Source organism: Pararge aegeria, chromosome 27 (assembly GCF_905163445.1).
Source record: "Pararge aegeria chromosome 27, ilParAegt1.1, whole genome shotgun sequence".
In the NCBI taxonomy this organism is placed as follows: domain Eukaryota; kingdom Metazoa; phylum Arthropoda; class Insecta; order Lepidoptera; family Nymphalidae; genus Pararge; species Pararge aegeria.
Genome location: NC_053206.1, coordinates 367266 through 387414, shown reverse-complemented (window position 1 = coordinate 387414; position 20149 = coordinate 367266). Strand labels below are relative to the sequence as shown.

Genomic DNA, 20149 nt, shown 5'->3' with positions numbered 1-20149 from the left:
TAGTCTAATGAATCGATTCACGAAAAAATCGAGGCCTACAAAATCGATTCTTAAAAAATCGATCTTTTTTTCAAGTTTGCGTTTACAATGTAAATTTGTATCAATTTTACTAAAACAAGATTAATATTGCAATAAACGATATCTTATCAATAAAATCAGGGAATTCAAAAATAACAATTATTTTTATTACCGTATCAAACTATAAGATCAACTATAAAAAAAAAATAAGTATTTATGATCAAAAAATCTGATGAAAATCAATCATGAAAATACTTGTATTACGCTAATAACAGTATTCATTAAACGACAACAACAAATGAATAATGCAATATCAATCGTCACAGATTATAGATACATAAAGTCAAAGACTACAAACGTAACTTTTTGACGTGACAACGTCTTATAAATTGGTTTGCAGGGTGACACTTCAAGAAACTGCGTTACGCTCCGCTCACGTTATGCGCTCACAATGAGAGCGAGTGAGAGGCACGCGTCTCTTCCACTCGGGCATGGTTAGCCCGCCTAAGAGCGAGAGAGACAGACATAAAAAGTGAAAGGCACGCGTCCCTTTGTAGTAAACGCTGTTTCATTGTACGCAAATGTATTGCAAGTTATGTATGTATGTATATTTGTATATAAATACGTATGTATGTGTAAAGGTAAAAATAAAATTTTGTTAATATGAAATTCAGTGCGAGATTCTTTGTATAAATTAATGTTTTAAATATAATTCTTTGTATAAATAAATGTTTTAAATTGTTACTATTATTTCATCCTTCTTCCTACTATACGAATGAATATTCACATTAAAATTATTTTACCACTCAAAGTCGTTGTCACGTAAAACTTTCGCCCGTATACCGACTTTACAGGCAACCAATTTTTTTTTATTAAAGAGAGGCGAGTAAAGGATACTAAACATACAGCCATCTCGCGAGTTTATGAGTAGTTAACTCTTTAACCGGCAGCATTCTTATAATTCAGGCACATTCAACTAAATGCAAATAATTGTATGGTTTATACCAAAACAGAAAAAAACGAATGTCGATTTTCAAGGGTGATATATCGATTTTAGTGAATCGACACAGTACTTCATATCGATTTAAAAAATCGATATTTTCTGCTCGAAAAATCGATTCTTCGATTAATCGATCTCAGATCGCCATCCCTACATTGTGCTGTTTTGGCACTACGAAAAGCCATAAATCAAAAGAAGAAGAATTGTAGATTGTTGAGTTATATTTAAGCCATAAATCAAAAGAAGAAGAAGAAGAGTTATATTTGTAAAAATTAAAAACCTTTTAAAAAAGAGAATAGAAATACCAACAGTTTAGTGGTATTTATAAAAACAAGTTATTACTTACAACATCGTTAATTAAGGGATTAGCCACATAAGGTTGACAGCAGATACTTCCTATGAGTAGTTACTGACATTGTAGAAAACAAAAGAAAATACTTGATTACGAATGGATAAGTCATGGAACTTGACCAATATAGCCCAAGCTTTGCCATCCTTCTGTCGACCCAAGCGCCTGCAATAACTGAGCCTGGTTTCCGTAAACTCTGGCATGCCTAGTTGTTGTGACAGCACCTTTACAACCGTAGTGGAGACATTTTCCTTCTGCACCTCAGGAACACCATGCACCAACAGCATTTTTCGTGTCTCCATTACATCACACTGCTTTGAGAGCACCTGTACTTCCAATTGCAGGCTTTCCAGTGATGACAGAACAAACACTCTAAATGTGCCAAACTGTGCAGCAATGTTTGATGTTGGACTTGTAGCTGGGATGGATGTCTGGATGACATGTAGAAATTCTGCCATCCGTGTATTAAAGTGTTCAGTTAATGTAGATATAGAGTGCTCAATTGACTCCAAATTTTCCATGCTTAGTGCTTCCATTATTAGAGTTCTGTAGCCAACAAGTAAGCCTTGAGTTTCGCCATGTTTGTTTGTCTATCCGTCTGACTGTGGCTTAGCTTAGAGACTTATTAGCAAGTTGTTAATTGAGGATTTATATATATACACATATTTAATGAGGGGACAACCTGCCATCACCAGACGGGTGATCAGTCCTCCATAAGGACTACTCCACTACCTGTGTCTCAAACATGGGGAATAGGGTGCTATTCTCCATGTTTGAGACAGGTTTACTGGTGTGCTGGCAGCATCCCTCCCTGAAACCTACTAGTCTCTTTGGTGAACCTCACAATATCCCCTAAAGAGAGGTTTGCTAGGTCTTCTTCACTTATTCTATCCTTACCTTGTAGTTCCCATGTGGCACTAAGCTATGAAGCGAAAACTGGTTTCCACTTCACCGCACTCTGGACATGATGGTTCTTCTACAATTCAATTGAGGTTAAATCATTAATAAATTTTAAATGTATATTTTTTGCGACATAATTTTAGTGCAAAGGCTGATATTGTATTTTCTTTTCAGTCAAAGAATGCTGACGGAAGTTTGATTCCGGACTGTGCTCAAACACATGGTAAGTTCAAAGTATGTTTAAAGCGAACTTTAGTGAAATCACTTCCTAGTGTATCCACACGATGTTTTTCTTAACGGTTGAAGCTAGTGATATTGTAATAGTTTCGCGCAAAAACGCACATAAACCATATGAGCACCCAAATTCTTGAAAAATCTTTCATTAGTGAACCATGTCACAGTTGTCTAAAGTTGCTAGGAAATCCGATTTAAATACTCACATGCGATTACATACTGAGTAGGAGGATTATTCTCGCGATAAATGCTGTAAAAAGTTATTGCTCGAACGAAGTTTTACTCTACACATGGTGTCTCACTGACGGCGGTAGAGTCACTACACACACGACAGACTTGACGTTCAAAAGTGCTTACATAAGGCCTACTTGAAATAAAAGAATTTTTGAATTTTGAAAGATCATTTTCTTGTGACGTGTTTCAGGCTGCATTTCTATATAAAAATAAGTTAACTTGCCACACGAGAACCCACACTTGTAAAAACCCTTTACTTGTCAAACGTGTTCAGCTAGTTTCACGCTGAAACATCGTTTAATAACTCACATGCGCATACATACTGGAGAGAAACCTTTTTTCTTGTAGTCAGTGTCACGCTAAATTTGCACGGAAATACGATTTAACAATCCATCTGAGATTACACACTGGCATTGCAAATTATTCTTGTGAGCTAGCTTCAAGGACTTTGTGCTTAAACGAAGTTACACCCCCCAAATGGAAACCCATTTCGATGAAAAACCCTTCTCTTGTGATATATGTCAAGCTAAGTATAAATATTAAAAAAATTTACTTGTCCTTAGAGAACGCACACTGATGAAAAACCCTTTTCATGTTTTAGAAAGAAAGAAAAAGAAAAGGACAGAAAAATCGTATTTATAGTTAAATAAAATAATTGTTAAAGTATAAAAAAAAAATGTGTGACTAAGGCTTAGCATAGCTGCAAACTAAAACGCGCAGTACTGGTTTTCAGCCAGCCCCATTATCTTCGTCGTCACTGAATCCTCGCGACTAAACAATAACAAAATTATCATAAAAAAGGACAATATCATAGAATATAATATATAATATAATATAATATATATATATTTAAACAAACAAAAGATATTTTTCATTAAAACAAGCTTATTTACATCGAGAAATACAAAATCATAAAAAATATAATAAAAAAAATCAAAAGTTATGAAATTAATAAACATGAAAACCTAAAAAAACAAAAAAATTTTGTCTAAAGCATCATTTAACTGATCACATGAGAACTCACTCTGGTGTGAAACCCTACGTTTGTCACGCCAAATTTGCATGAAAACACGATTTAACCCACACGGGGTTACACACTGGCAAGGATATGCATTCTTGCGGACAATATTTAAACGAAACCTTACGCTACACTTGTTAACTCACACATGTAAACTAGCACGGGCAGGAGATAAAAATTATATCCCCCGATTATATCCCCTGACAAGGAATACAATTAACGCGTCCACCTGCTAAAGCACGGGAACATGGAATAGGAGAAGTTAACCCCCGTTTATTATTCCACATATATTATTTGGATATTACTTCCACTTGTGCCCCAGTGCTCTGAGAGTTGATAAAGCTGTGGGAGATGATAAATTTATATCCTTTCCTTTTGACGGCCGATTGGCGCAGTTTGCAGCGACCCTGCTTTCTGAGTCCAAGGCCGTGGGTTCGATTCCCACAACTGGAAAATGTTTGTGTGATGAGCATGAATGTTTTTCAGTGTCTGAGTGTTTATATGTAAGTCTAAGTACATGTATTTATGTATATTATTCATTAAAATATTCATCAATTATCTTAGTCCCATAACACAAGTTACGCTTACTTTGCGGCTAGATGGCGGTGTGTGTATTGTCGTAGTATATTTATTTATTAATCTTTATTATTTATTTCCTCGGGGATATAATTGTCTCCTGCCCATGCTAGCCGTGCTGGTGAAAAACGATACACTTGTGATATGTGTCAGGCTAAATTTACCAATAAACCTTACTTAGCTGGTCACATAAGATCGGACACTGGAGAGAAGCCATTGATGCTAAATTTGCGTATAAGTAAAGTTTACCGATGCACATGGGAACTCATACTGGCCTGAAACACTATTCCTTTGGCTTATGTCCTGCGAAGTTCACTAATAAACAGAATCTTACTGGCCACATGAGAACCGCACTGGTGAGAAACCTTATATTTGCGATCAGTGTGAGGCCACATTTATGCGTATTAGCGTGCATATTTTACTTTATTGGCTTATAAAGAAGACATCGCATATCAAAACTACAAAAATATATTAGTTGAAATATTAAAACAGCCGTGCCTAGCATAATTCCATTCAAATTTCGATGTGACGTTTAAAGAGCGTGTTAGGAAATAGGGAATTACAGCACTTTATCTATGATAAAGCCGATGATTAAATTAAATATATCAACAAATCATAGTTTGTATACTCATTGATAGTGTATTAAAAATAGAATAATGGTAGTAGACTGTCAAAGAAAAAGTATAGGATCTATGGCGGGTGACGCGAGTTGGACAAGATAGATTGGCGGGAAAGAAAAGTTAGGACGGATTTAAAGTAATGAATTGAGAAAAGGGAATTAAGTAAAGTATTGTGGATAGAACGTTACAAATTGCGAATAGATGATTTATAATGGAAACGATATACTTAAGAAAATATTGTTGTGACGAAACAAGAGTCGTATGTACTGGTGATGGAGTTGAGATAAGTTGTTGTTGGTACTATGTCGGTACCTGATGTTGCATCAGATAAGCATATCTCTTATTTCCTTTGGGTTATTTAGACATATATGGCCCGTGCATTATTTTATACAGACAGTTTATGTAGCAGAGGTTGCTGTATACAAACAACTTGTTCCAAAAATCCTGATGTTATAAGTGATAATATTAGTTATGTTTTACCTGTCTTATATGTCTTGTATCAAAGGGCCTAGCGTTATAACATATGACAATGTTGTAATTGTGTTTATAAATCTGGTTTTAAATGATTGAATAAAAGAGCAACGGTAGAGTTTTTGCCAGTGGTCTTCTCTGCCGAAGACAGCATTCCGAACTGGTTGTAGAGTCATTAGCTTCAATAATCTGTTTATTAATGAAAGATCTAAATGCCATCCTGAACATTGTTAGTATTGAAGTTAATAAGTGAATACCTGGTCCTCCATCCTTATATTTTTTTTAGCAAGCGCATCCACAGGGATAAAAATTTCTAAGAAAATTTATTAAACCATAGCTTCGCAGACCGTTTTATAGTCGTTTGCTGCACGATCGAAGGACACACTTTCACATAATATATACAACTAGCTGTTGCCTGCGGTCTTCGTCCGGGTTTATTCTGGTTTTTATACAAATCCTTTGGGAACCGTTGGTTTTTCTGAAGTAAAAAGTAGCCTATGTTACTCTCTGTCCTTTCATATAACTCTGTTATTTCTAAAATCAACTGGATTGGTTCCTAAGTTAGGGCGTGAAGGAAATAAGAACTATGAAACTTTCGCATTTATGATATTATTACTTAGTAGCTCCTTTGCTTAAAAATTACCACTTTCAATCTGTAGATAAATTAAAATTGCACTCGATGACATTGTAAAGAAAAACCATTACCTTTCAGGCTCCCCTTCGGCGAAGAAATGTCCGCGGAGCCAACATGGTCACACTGGAGAACGACAGCCCACTAACAATGTTGGCGAAATAAAAAGTAAACGTAAAATAAATTTACACATGAGAACTCATAAAGGACGATATTCTTGTGACCAGTGTCACGCTAAATTTATACATAAAAAAAAGTTAACTGGCCATTTAAGAATACACAGTGGTGAGAAACCGTACATTTGCACTTATTGTAAGGCTAAGTTTATAAGGAAATATGATTTGACTGGTCACATGAGGTCCCATACGGGAGAGAAACCTTTTTTTTGCACCTTGTGCCAGTCGACGTTTACACTCAGACACCATTTAACCGACCACATGAAGACTCACTCGGAAGAGAAACCGTACAATTGCGCCCACTGCCAAGCTAAGTTTATACGCAAATATGGTCTGATCACTCACATGAGGTTACACACGGGGGGGAAAATTTATTCATGCGGACTGTGTCCAAAAAAATTTGTGCGCAAAACGAGTTACAATGTCCACATGCGGAGTCACACTGGCGAGAAGCCGTTTACCTGTGTTATATGTCAGGCTAAATTTACGAACAAGCAAAATTTAACGGGGCACATGAGAACGCACACCGGCGAAAAGCCATATATATGTGACGTATGCCAGTCCGAGTTCACACACAAACAAAGCTTGACTATACATAAAAGAATCCATACTGTCGAGAAGCCGTACTCTTGTGATGTGTGCCAAGCTACATTCTCAGTTAAGCAGTATTTAGCGACCCACATGAGAACTCACGCCAATGAAAAGTCTTTCGCGTGTGACCAATGCAGTGCTGAATTCAAACACAAAAAGAGTTTATCCATCCACAAGAAGTCTCACACTGGTGAGGAATCAACAATCAGTGAAGGTTTCACTGAGAGCATGACCGCCGAGGTTCCCGTGAGACGTTTTTCTTGCGCGCAATGCCACGCGGCGTTTAAACATAAAAAAAGTTTGGTTATTCACATGAGAGTGCACGCTGGTGTTAAACCGTATGTTTGTGATATATGCGAGGCCAAGTTTACCACCAAAAATAATTTGATCAGCCACCTTAAAACACACACAGATGAAAAGCCGTTTTTGTGCCAAAAATGTCACGCAAAGTTTAAACGCAAGCATACTTTGACCACCCACATGAGAACTCACACTGGCGAGAAGCCATATAAGTGCAAGGTGTGCAATTATAAATTCGCCCAAAAGTGTAACCTAGCGAGGCACATATCAACCTAACCATAACTTTACTTAATTGGTTGAAGCGACGACCGAAATATGGAATTTAAACTATCGGGGAGTGATGTTTTTTTTTAATGTTTATTAAGATTCGCCCGGTGCACAGCAGACGTGAGAGTGCTTTATTTAATCCGCACTGGGCCAGCGTGGTAGACTTACGGCCTTAACCCCTTCTTATTGTGGGAGGAGCCCCGTGCTTTGTAGTGGACCGGTAATGGGTTGGTATGATGATTGAATTCGTTTGATGTCTGTCCAACTCGTTGGGGGCCGCCCTACGCTGCGTTTACCGGTGCGGGGTCGCCACTCCAACACCTTAAGACCCCAACGTCCATCAGTTCTCCGAGCTATGTGCCCCGCCCATTGCCACTTCAGCTACGCGTCTCGTCGAGCTATGTGGGTAACTCTGTTTCTTCTACTGACTATGCGCCGGGAAACACGTGGCCCAGGATATTGGATTTCGGAACTCTCGAGTAGACAATGGTTCATACTTTGTGCAGCAGTAAAGGTCATTTGTGGGATTGAGTTTACGCTTTTATAATATGATTCCTAAGGTGATTTTGGACCTGCCAATGCACAAGTTTAAAGAATTTGTTAAAACACATTTATTACAGCGAGGTTACTATACAATTGATGAATTTTTTAATGACAAGGTTGCTTGGAAGCATCCGGCTCCGCTTTCAGCTCTCACAAGATAGAAAAATGAATGTTAAAATGCAAAATGTAAATTGTTGATGTTGGAAAAGAGCAACTGCTGAGTTTCTTGCCGGCTTCTCGGTAGAATCTGCCTTCCGAACCGGTGGTAGAATCACTACAAACGGACAGACTTGACGTTTCAAAAGTGCTTATATTAGGCCTACTTGAAATAAATGAATTTAGAATTTTTTGAATTTAAAAAAAAACTACATTTATGGACATAACTAGCTGTAATAATATCGACTGTGACCACGCAAATGATTGATGTGTGTGAGGATTCTCATTCTTGACTTGTTAATTTGTTAATGAAGTTGCAACCATATTAAGTGTACGTTATAAATAAAATAAATTCAACTCAATTCAATTCTTGTTTATGGCTTTTGTCTGTGCCAACTGGGCACAAGGTACTTTGAAAAAAATTACTCTTTCTATTATTTGACTATACCTTTAAGACAACGGCATTTGGCACACCTAAAAGCCAAAACTAACCTAATTAAATAAATCAAAAAAAGAAGAAGAAGAAGACAACGGCACGGCATATTTGTTATCTATATTATCGAGAGCATATCAACACTTTACCGGCCCACTACAGAGCACGGGACTCCTGCAGTAAGAGGTCTTAGCCGTTGACAACGTTGGCCAAGTGCGCATTGGATGATCACAAATTTGCAACAAACTAAATGTAAACTCCGTTTGTAAACTCATTGAGAGTACCGACGCGTAAGCAAAGTGGAGCCGGCCTACCGCAGGCCATGGACAGAGACGGAACCTGCACTCGTCTGCACCGCACTAAGTCATCCGTAGCCAAGAGGACCAAGTGATCTCATTCGTACATCATTATATCATTACACATGGGGGCAAACCAATTATATTCTATGTAGAACGTCTCAGCCTCGACATGCACAACTGCGAATGAGTTTGGTCAAAGTACCAAGTGTGAGATTTTCTGCCCACGTTTACTTATTCGATCGCGAAAAAGTTGATTGGGATTTATATGGTATCGAAGTAGCGCCACCTAGTTGCAATACTGGGGAATCGTACTGTCACTGCCATCTAGTGACAGTCCGATTCTTTAAAATAAAAATTGGTTGTCTGTAAAGTCGGTTTACTGACGATAGTTGAACGTGACAACGTCGTAAGAAAATACTGATGGAATGGTTGCATTTTTCAAAAGAAAATTTTAATTTTATTTGTTTGATAGATATTATCGTTGCTATAAACAATTGACACCACATTCACTTTTCACTGCACTTCATCCTTGCCGAAAACATGTAAATGTATTATTGTATAGAAGCTGTCCACGTGGACGGAGTATACAAACGGATTTTACATCGCTCACTCAAGTAGGAGAGAGACAGATGTCGAACGCGGAGGCCGACTGTGCCTCTTTGTCGCTCGTTCCGCGCTCTCGCTTGAACTTCAAGCCTTTAATGGAACGCCTCAGAGAGAGGTAACGCCGCATGCGTCATGTTTTTTCGTGCGGGCAGCCGGCTCCATCGATGGTAGCCCCATACAAAATATACACCGCCAAAATATGCATCTTTTCGTCGCTTAGCGCCAGTGCCGTGCATTGGTAATAAACAAACATAGTTACAATCTAAGTAAAACACTATTCAGACTTTGTAGCGAGTACTACTATGTATTTACTAAGTCCAATGAGTATATAATGTAAAACCAGGTAAAACCAAAGACGGACACAGAATAAATGAAGCTCAGTACCTTTCCAAACAGGATCTTGTCTGTGTTTGTATTTGACGTCTGTTGTGTTTTTTTATGGAGTGGAGCTATTATTGATGGAATTATATTTTATAAATTCTATCATTCCGTTTTAATAAATGAAAACCCATAAGTGCCCCGAAAAAACAATATATATATGAATTTATAAAGTGAATTATGAGAAAAGCGAAGACTGAGAAGACCCACTGTGTCTTCAAAAATAATTAGACCGAACTCGATAGGCATATCGAGTGCCTCTACGTATTAAATTAAGGTAAAACTTTTTTTATCACCATAATTTAAACCGACTTTTAAAAAAAGATCCATTCGATACGTACCTGTGTAATATTCAAATTATATGAATGTTTAGAAAACAAATTGATATACAAAACTTTTAGTACAAGTATGTATCTTTGGCATCGTATTCTTCTGATACTTATATAAAAGAAGTTTGTCTGTTTGTGTAAAGGTATCCTGAGTACTTTAAAACTCGAGGCCAGCATTTTGACAACGAACCAAGGCATAAGGATCGTCTTCTTGTACCTAGGATTAAACTAGCCTTATATAGAGAAAATGCATTTTGTATGGCTATTCGAGTATATAACAAGTTGCCAGAATCCATAAAAGGAATGAATCTTGCTTTATTTAAGAGAAAATTGCATAAGTGGCTATTATTTAAGTGCTTTTACTCAATTAATGAATTATTTGACTTTACTTAATGTTATTATTTTCGATAAATTTTTGTATGCATGTATTATCAACAATATAATGGATATTATTCAAGAATGACTTTGCTAATTTCATTAAAATATATTTGTATTTTGACTTAACAGCTTATTTCCATTTCATTAGATGATTTTTAGATTTAGATTATTTTTTGTTGATGTAATTTATTTTTTAATGTTTTCCTTTTGTTTTTATTTCATATAATATGATTGTAAGTTGCACACCAAATTAATGGTAATACACTGTTTCAACAACAAAAGCTAAATTTGTAACATCTGATTATCTACGTGTATTTATGCAATAAATCTAATTAATATTATTATTATTACTATTTATCGAATTGTTAGAATCCAATTTTTATAACTTACATTTTCATGAACTTAGGGAACATTGCAAGATTCTTCATAAGTAGTTTCGAAGCCATAGTCTTATTGTCTATACTCTAGTGCCTGTAATATTCAGCGTAACAATTCTCCAGAAAAATTCTTAGTAATTGTCAATAACGTCTGTTTTTTATTTTCTTCTGCCTTAATTTGAACAAGGTTTCCTCACAAATGATTCCTTCAAAGTTTGAGCAACTTATATTCTAATTAGCTTAAAACGCACATACTCGTAACTGAGACAATTTAGAGGTGTGTGCTGGGTTTCAAACTTTGCCCCGAGAGACCTAACTACTGGGATATTATCATCATCATCATCGTCAAAGCTCTACAGCCCTGAGTGGTCCTTGGCTTGATCAAAAATATTTCTCCATTTGAGGCGGTCAGAAGCTGCTTCTTTCCAGCTGCAAAATCCCAGAACCCCCATATCCTTCGCTCGCAATAGGCTACATATATGACTGTTAAAAATGCCACTTGTTGTTATCTTCAAAGATTATTTTATTAAAATAATACTAGCGGACCCCAGCGCCACCTGTCGAGCTGATTTGTGAATCTAAACCATCCAGGGTGTCACCCAAAGGCATACAAAAAAATTCATTCAAATTGGTCCAGCCGCTTAGGAGGGGTTCAGTGACATACACACTCACACAAGAAATATATATATATATAAAAATATGGCTCATTGAGGTAAGCTTAATCACAGTATCAGGTAAGCACAATCAGCAATATATATATATAGTGAGGGGACGTCTACCATCGCCAGTAATGATCAGTCCTCTGTAAGGACTATTACACCCTATTCCCCATGATTGAGCCATACTTAAGGATATAAATATCTATTTTTTTTTTTTGCAGATCTCGCCAAATAGAAATACATTTTTGAGATGGAGGAACATGCGCAGCAGTCGTCAGACACTACTTACGTAGTCATACCTAAGAAGGAAATTGACGAAGAACTTGAGATCACGTTCGAAAAGGAATACCAAGACAACCAATTAATAGTACCGAAAGTAGAGTTTGGAGACGAGTTGAGTGATAATTTTGATGAACTGGATGATATCAACCTGTCAAACCCTATGAAAAGAGAAAGAATGTTGAGCGAAGAATTCATTATACCCAAAGAAGAAATCATCACAGATCAATTATTGGATGATTACGATTCGGAGCATCATGACGACAGCCTGATAAAACCAATTAAGGTTGAACTAATGTTAAGCGAAGAAATTGTAAAAATTCGACAGAAAGATTCAGAAGTGGAAAAGAAAACTGACTTGACTCAAACATCTAAATCATCGGACAAACGCCAAAGGTATTTAAAAACACTTTTTTAATATTTTTGAATTTCATGATTTGTTAGATCATATATCTCTTTCATATATATGTATATATATATTAATGAGGGGAAGCCTGCCATTGCCAGACGGGTGATCAGTCCTCTGTAAGGAATATTCTACACTATTCCCCATGTTTGAGACGCAGGTTTACTAGCGTCCCGGCAGCATCCCCCACTAAAACCTACCAGTCTCTTTGGGGAACTTCACCATTTCCCTGTAGAAAGGTCCTACTAGGTCTGCTTCAATATTCGATCGTTATGTTCCCATCTTACCAGTGCTAAAGCTGGTTTCCACCTCACCACACTCTGGACAGGATGTATCTTCTACAATTCTCATTATTGTTAGGTTAGGTGTATATTTCTTTCATTATCGTTAGGCGGTTTTGAGAGGCATTTAGCCTTCTGGAGCTAAGGCCTCTCATAACAGGAGGGCGGTCGGTGATCTCAGAAGCTAGTAGTAGTTCAGAGGATGTTTCTGTCCGTTCTCCATTATATTCCCACAGTAGCCTTGTCACCAGCGAAAAGAGAAGGGGTGGTGACATCTGTATTCTGATCTACCAGATAGTATACACACTGGCGTGCCAGTTATTTACCAGGGTATGCATGCAGTAGGAAGATTGCATCAAATGAACATGAGCAAGACCAAAATTATGTCTAACGATCATGTTCCGCTCCACCCAGTTATTTTTGGAAGCTCTGCACTCAAAATTGTAGACGAGTAAATATATCTAAGATACATGATCCATTTAGGTAGGTCCGCCGAAGGTGAACCGCTGAATCCAACTCGGATGGGCAGCGTTCGGGAAACTCGGTGACATCTTCTCGTCCATAATCAATAAAGTCTTCGAACAGTGCGTGTTGCCAGTGATGACTTACGGATCTGAGACGTGGTCGCTAACTATGGGCCTCATAAGAAGGTACCAGAGTCACTCAGCGGGCGATGAAGAGAGCTATGCTAAGAGTATCTCTACGTGGTGATATCAGAAATGAGGAGTGCGTAGGATAACTAGAGTTACCAACTCGGAGAACCGATGGACGTTGGGGTTTAAGGTGCCAGAATGGCGACCCCACACCGCAGCGTAGGTCGGCCCCCAACGCGATGGGCAGATGACATCAGGCGAGACTCTGGGAGTCGCTGGAGGCAAGCGGCTCAGGACCGTGGATTGTGGAACTCCCTACAAAAGACCCATGTCCAGCTGTGGACGTCTATTGGTTGAGATGATGATGGCAAAAATCATCCTCTTATACATATTGTACATAGTTTATATAAATCTGTTTATATACAGTATTTGCAATATGTAAATCTAAATTATTAACACTACTATCTCGCACTTGAGTTAATAGTAATCAGCGCGTCTCCTGACGCATAGGCATCCTTTAGGTGTTTCCATGTGTGCCGAGCTTGCATTTACCATAGTATGCCCGCCGTCTACTTGATATCATCGGCCCATCGGATACTTTGTCTACCCTGTTTTCTTTTTGAGCCATCCCTAACGTCCCATTCAGTCAAAGTTTTGGTCCATTTCTCGCGTTTCTCCATCTCCATTTTAACGTTTTGGTCAGAGCTTAGTGATTTCTCTTAAGTCTTTGCACCTCTTCCTATCCTTTCCAGTGAAGCCCAACATGCTGGGTTCCATACCTCGTTGGCAAGTTTTTTGGAGGGTTTTGCGTCAGCGCCAACGTTTGGCATCCTTAAGTCAGGACAGGAATTATGCAAAGATTAAAGAGTTTTCTCTTAGATGACATTGGATATCGATAAACCTCTAGGCTGCATAACTCAAGTCTAAGTCTCTACATCCATAGTTATTGGACCTGCAGCGTATTTACGTCCCACAGCTGGGAATAGACTCATGGACACGGTTTTAGAGCATAGACCCACAACGCTGCTCCTGGCTTGGTACACTCACTTGTATCGGTCAATTCGTACACCGCGATGATCGTACAAACACTGGCGGGCTGTAATTACGCCAAGAAGTCGCGCCTCCCATTAACGTTACATTGTCCTTGGACTTTGGTGCAGTGAATTCTTACGATTACGTGTTCAATCTTTAAGATTTTGACGTGACAACGTCTTATAAATTGGTTTGCCGGGTGACACTTCAAGAAACTGCGTTACGCTCCGCTCACGTTATGCGCTCAAAATAAGAGCGAGTGAGAGGCACGCGTCCCTTCCACTCGGGCATGGTTAGCCCGCCTAAGAGCGAGAGAGACAGACATAAAAAGTCAAAGGCACGCGTCCCTTCCACTCGAGCACAGTTAGCCCGCCTAAGAGCGAGAGAGACAGAGCGAGAGAGAGTGAGAGAGATAGGCATACACACCGGTTCATGTCTTGCCCTTCTATTTCGCTTAGGCGCCTGCATACAAGTTTACACGTTGCCAGTTAATTGTAAAACGATTGTGTAGTGATAATGTGAAGGTAGTTTCGTCCATCGCAACAATTCAAACAGCAAAGGTAAATAATTTCAGACTGATAATATAACATGATGAAATAAATGACTAAGACATAAGTGAATAGGTTATGTTGTAGAAATCACAATGTTGTGGTAGTTTTCAATCAAAAAAGTAGTATAAATCGTTTCTCAACCAATAATAATTTGTTTAACTTGAAAAAATGAGCGCGACTTGCTATGTAAAAAATTGAAATAACAATGTTTAACCTCCAACCTGTCAAATCGAAACTTTCAAACATTCAAACCAAGACGACTAATCACTGCGCAAGGTCGTAAGCGCGCGATTTACAAATTCAAAGATCAAATGTGAATTAGTTTTCTCCTTTTAGAAAATACACTTTGAATTAAAATCGATTGATATTAACAATTAATGTGATTTAAATAAATGTTCTAACTTTTAAATTTAGCTTTTATATTTATAACAATGTAAAACAAGTTAAATTTATTAATAACTTATAACAACTGATTGATTTAACATAAACCAATTTTGTGAATTCTCGAATTTGTTATTTATATTAATAACTGTTTCAACAAAGTTCAATTTATGCAAAAATTTGAAATAAAAAATGAATTTAACATACACAAATTTTGTGAAATTTCAAATTAATTATTTATATTAATAACTTTTTAAAACTAAACCAACCAAATTGTGATCTTTTCTATGTTATAGAGAGTTTATCGTTATAAAAAATTATGTTATAAAGAGTTTACACTGTATTTGAAAACATTTAAAAATATGAGAAACAATAATTTCTAATTTGTTCAATTTTAGTACAATGGAGCCAGATGTACAAATTCCTTCAACGTCCAGTACACCGATGGAGACTGATGATATCGTGCCACCAACGTCTGCCATACCTTTCGCTGTGCCACACACACCCCATAACGGCAAAGCGCGACGACAAAGTATGTATAGAAAACGTAAGGCCGCGGAAAGAACTCCTGCAGAGGCAGCAGATTTTGCAAAAGCAGCCGCCGAAAGACAACGTAGATGCAAGCAACGTAGACTCGCCAACTCAGCTCTTGACACCGGCACACTAGAGTCAGCCACAGTGTCTGCTCCTGTGGTAGTGGAAAGAACAGTTACTGCCCAGACCAGCGCTCAGCGACAACGTGCTTACAGACAGCGTAGAGCTGCTCAAATTGTTTCACAAATAAGTACTCCACCGACTCACACAGCAGTGCAACCGGAACAATCAACCTGGAATATCAAATGGTCGTCGTCAATAAAGAGGTTTAAAACTACATTTCTGGACAACGAATTTGGCCACGCTTGCTCTGTTTGCGACCGATTGTGGTTCAAGAATGACCTTAAAATCATCACTGCTGCACAACTACAGGTCATATCGGATTGGTTCGTTAAGGAAAATAGGCAACTACGCGAGGAGGATTATACGCATATTTGCAACACCTGTAGATTTTCGCTGAACAAACATAAGCTTCCTACCCTTGCAAAAGTGAATGGCTTCTCATATCCAGAAATACCTCCTGGCTTACCGCCACTGGATCCAATTAGTGAACGATTAATCTCACCACGTCTGCCATTCATGCAAGTGCGTCGTCTGCGGCATGACTTCTCTTATGGAATTATTGGTCAAGTGATCAACGTTCCAGTCAACGTAGAAGACATGGTAAAATGCTTGCCCCGGCATTTAGATGAGGACGACGTCATTAATGTCAACATCAAACGGAATCTCGCACACAAAACAAATTACATCAGTGGCTACATGTCCAAAAGGACAATCAAAGAATGGTTGGATGTACTTCAAAATTCAAGTCTATATCGCTTGTACGATATCAAAGTAGATTTGTCAAGGCTGCAAACTGTCGTGCCACCAGAGGAAGATTTGCAGGATGACTCGGCTCATCGAATCGAAACAATCGCCGCCGAGTGTACTCCGGAGTCAGAAATTCTTGCTTCCAGGCAGCATACACTACTGTGGAACGAAGAGGATTGCCTCGACATCGCACCAGGACATCGGGCCATGCCTCTGAACATCATTTACGACCGTCATGCTGAAGAACTATCATTTCCTGCAATATACTACGGCCAGCCTCGTCGCTTCCACATGGGAGTTTCAGTGACACCTTACATGATGGCAACCAGTGAATTACAACGAAGTGACAGACGCGGAGCCACGCCTCAAAAAGTCTTGTACGTTGCTATGAAGATTCTACGTCTCCGCATGGTGGATGGCATTTACAGCACATTTCGGAATGTGTCAACCACGGAAAACGTAACTCGACGCATGTTGGAGGACCCGGAATTTCCTAAAGAATTTGTCGTTCAAAATCTTGCCTTCATGAAGTCAGTACCCAATTCCGTCCAGTATTGGGCCTCTCGCAAACGAGATCTGTTTGCGATGCTCCGTCAACTAGGTAAACCGACCATATTTCTCACTTTAAGTGCAAACGAAGTACGCTGGTTGATATTACTGAACTTACTCCTCAAATTGAGTAACAAGTATCCTGGAAAAGTTGCTGAAGATCTAAACACGTCAGAGCGGTGCAACTTAGTGAGCGACGATCCAGTTACGTGCTGCATATATTTCTACAAACTCGTCGGTACATTGATGAATATGCTGAAGGCAAAACAATCATATAATCCATTTGGCCAGTACTTTGTTAAAGATTATTTCTTTCGCATTGAGTTCCAGCATCGAGGAAGCCCCCACGCACACATTTTGGTGTGGTTGAATAATGATCCACACGAGGCCGTGTCAGAAAATATGCCAATGACCATCGAGCTCGTGGAGAAGCTGAGTTCTGTCGCCAAAGAAGATATGCCCAACGAGACCATCTACGCCAATCAAATTCACAAGCACACTTTCACCTGCACGAAGCGAGGTGAGACGACTTGCAGATTTGGGATCCCGTACTGGCCAATGCCTGCTACTCGAGTCTTGGTTCCAATGCCTCAGACTGATGGACGCCGGTCAACATTCCAAAAAAAATCCAAGGAGCTACGAACGTGTCTCAGCGAACGTACATACCCTAGCATGAATGACTTTTTGAGGGAACATGGTCTGACATTTGATGCATATCTTGATATAGTACGTTCAACCCTTCGCAGGCCAACTTTGTTGTTTAAACGTAACTTCGATCAACTTATGACAAACACGTTCAACCCTTACCTTGCTGGTCAAATTAATTCCAACATCGATATTCAGTTTATCTTAGATGAATACAGCTGCGCACAGTACGTCGTGGAATACGTGAACAAATCAGCTCGTGGAATGGGTAACTTGAATCGAGAGTTGACTAAAATGATGGAAGAACATCCTGACCGCGATTACACTGGTCAATTAAAAGCATTGAGTGTCAAACTTCTCAATGCAGTTGAAATGTCGGCGCAAGAAGCAGCATGGTATTTGTTACGACAGCCGATGAGCGAAGCAAGCCGTCAAATTGTGTACATACCAACAGTGTGGCCCTCAGAGAGACAACGTTGCCGCAAACGTCGGAAACAATTGGATCGCGAAGGAATCGCAGAGGACAGCACAGACGTGTGGACCAAAAACATCATTCAGCGGTATGAAGAAAGACCTCCATCTTTGCAAGATGTATATTTGGCCGAGTTTGCGTCGTGGTATGCTAACTCTCGTGATTTCATTGACAATGAAGACGACTTGAACGTGCATGAAGATGACGATCCTGAACCGCCGACTGGAGAAAGAACGACATCGAGAGAATATCGCAAACGTCTGATCGGTCGAATCATACGATACAGATGCTACGACATAGATGAAACTGTCAATTATCAACGTGAGATGGTACTGCTGTACTTGCCCTTTCGCAACGAAGTCGCTGACTTTGTTGATTGTAATAAATTTATACAATTATTCAATGACAACAAGGAAACTATCATGGAACGCAGAAAACTTTATGAGAACAATATTGACATCGACAAAGTGATGCAAGAGCTAGAAGCAATGATGATTTTGCAAAATTCAGACACCACAGAACCAACGGAAACAGAGTCAAGAAGAGTGTTTGTAGAACAGCTGTTAGGAGGAGAGGGAGCTGAAAATAACGATGATGTTAATGAAATCGTGCCGCAAAACGGATTGTCAGTTGTAAAAAAAAAAATTTGAATATTCATTCGTATAGTAGGAAGAAGGATGAAATAATAGTAACAATTTAAAACATTTATTTATACAAAGAATTATATTTAAAACATTAATTTATACAAAGAATCTCGCACTGAATTTCATATTAACAAAATTTTATTTTTACCTTTACACATACATACGTATTTATATACAAATATACATACAATAACTTGCAATACATTTGCGTACAATCAAACAGCGTTTACTACAAAGGGACGCGTGCCTTTCACTTTTTATGTCTGTCTCTCTCGCTCTTAGGCGGGCTAACCATGCCCGAGTGGAAGGGACGCGTGCCTCTCACTCGCTCTCATTGTGAGCGCATAACGTGAGCGGAGCGTAACGCAGTTTCTTGAAGTGTCACCCGGCAAACCAATTTATAAGACGTTGTCACGTCAAAACGGAGCAACGTGATGCCAAAACAACAATATTGTGAGCTGCTACGAACTACAAATGCTGAACAACGTGAGGTGGTTCTTGGGGCTATACATCGTTTACATGGCTGCGGAGATGAGCTCCTACAGGCTCTACAAATCTTCTTCACCGGATTAGCAGGATGTGGCAAAACGTATACATTGAAGGCCCTCATGGAAACGTACAATCGTTACACTCAGAACCACAACTCACTCAACAACGCCTACGTTGCTTGTGCAAGCACAGGTAAAGCAGCTGTACCTCTTGGTGGAACTTCACTCAGCATTTCGCCTAACAACTTCTCGAGTTACAAGACTTCTATCAGCTGAAAACTTGCAAGCCTATAGAAATATGTTCGTTGGCGTGAGAGCAGTTTTCATTGACGAGATCAGCATGTTGAGTGCAGCTATCCTCGGTAAAATCAATTATCGATTGCAACAGATAACCGGCATATACGACCAAGTTTTCGGAGGCCTTCACATCATCTTATGCGGCGATTTCAGACAGCTGCCGCCTGTACGCGCTACTCCGTGTTACACAGTGCCAATCAACCAACTCGGAGGACCTATACTGTGGCAAAGCATCGACTACTTCCCATTGGTCCGTGTTGTACGACAAACTGACGAGCTGTTTTCGAGAATTCTGACTAAAATTGGAGATGGACTTAAACTAAATGTCAATAACATCAAACTTATAGAATCCAGACATAAGTCAGAGTCCTGGTGCAAAGAGAACGTACCTGACGCTGTTCGGTTGTTTTACAGTAACTTTGAGGTTGATTCATACGATCGAAAAGCAATTAACAACGCACACAACTGTATTGCCACTGATATCATGCTCGGATATTCCAGTAATTCTGAGAGGGGCCAACAGCAAGGAAAACTTCACAAGATGTCGGTTGCAGAGACAGACGGATTGCCTTACATGCTGCCCT

The 20149-nt window shown here is 39.0% G+C and overlaps 3 protein-coding genes across 7 annotated transcripts in view; all 3 read left to right on the top strand.

Annotated features, from left to right (window-relative positions):
- Positions 1-18786, top strand: part of LOC120635517 — a 49364-nt gene extending 30578 nt beyond the window's left edge. The window contains exon 4 of the mRNA XM_039906537.1: positions 15465-18786. Coding sequence (XP_039762471.1) covers positions 15465-18786 — 3322 coding nt within the window. The remainder of the gene's footprint in view (positions 1-15464) is intronic.
- LOC120635833 (gastrula zinc finger protein XlCGF8.2DB-like) lies at positions 1222-7604 on the top strand. 5 transcript variants are annotated; one of them, XM_039907007.1, is made up of 4 exons: positions 1222-1336; positions 2272-2359; positions 2442-2490; positions 6133-7604. In XM_039907007.1, the coding sequence occupies exon 4, from the start codon at positions 6243-6245 to the stop codon at positions 7392-7394; it is 1152 nt and encodes a 383-aa protein (XP_039762941.1). In that variant the 5' UTR covers positions 1222-1336; positions 2272-2359; positions 2442-2490; positions 6133-6242; the 3' UTR covers positions 7395-7604. The 5 variants fall into 5 exon arrangements, with proteins under 5 accessions (XP_039762941.1, XP_039762939.1, XP_039762943.1 ...); XM_039907005.1 differs by having other exon boundaries at positions 1222-1396; XM_039907004.1 differs by lacking the exon at positions 1222-1336 and adding an exon at positions 1401-1926 and having other exon boundaries at positions 6133-7592.
- The window catches only part of LOC120635832, a 72105-nt gene continuing 64054 nt past the window's right edge, over positions 12099-20149 (top strand). Inside the window, exon 1 of the mRNA XM_039907003.1 lies at positions 12099-12218. The gene's annotated coding sequence lies outside the window, so the exon portion shown is untranslated. The remainder of the gene's footprint in view (positions 12219-20149) is intronic.

Coding starts and splice junctions, on each gene's coding strand:
- LOC120635833 (XM_039907009.1), top strand. CDS start 6,243: ATGAGAACTCATAAAGGACGATATTCTTGTGACCAGTGTCACGCTAAA.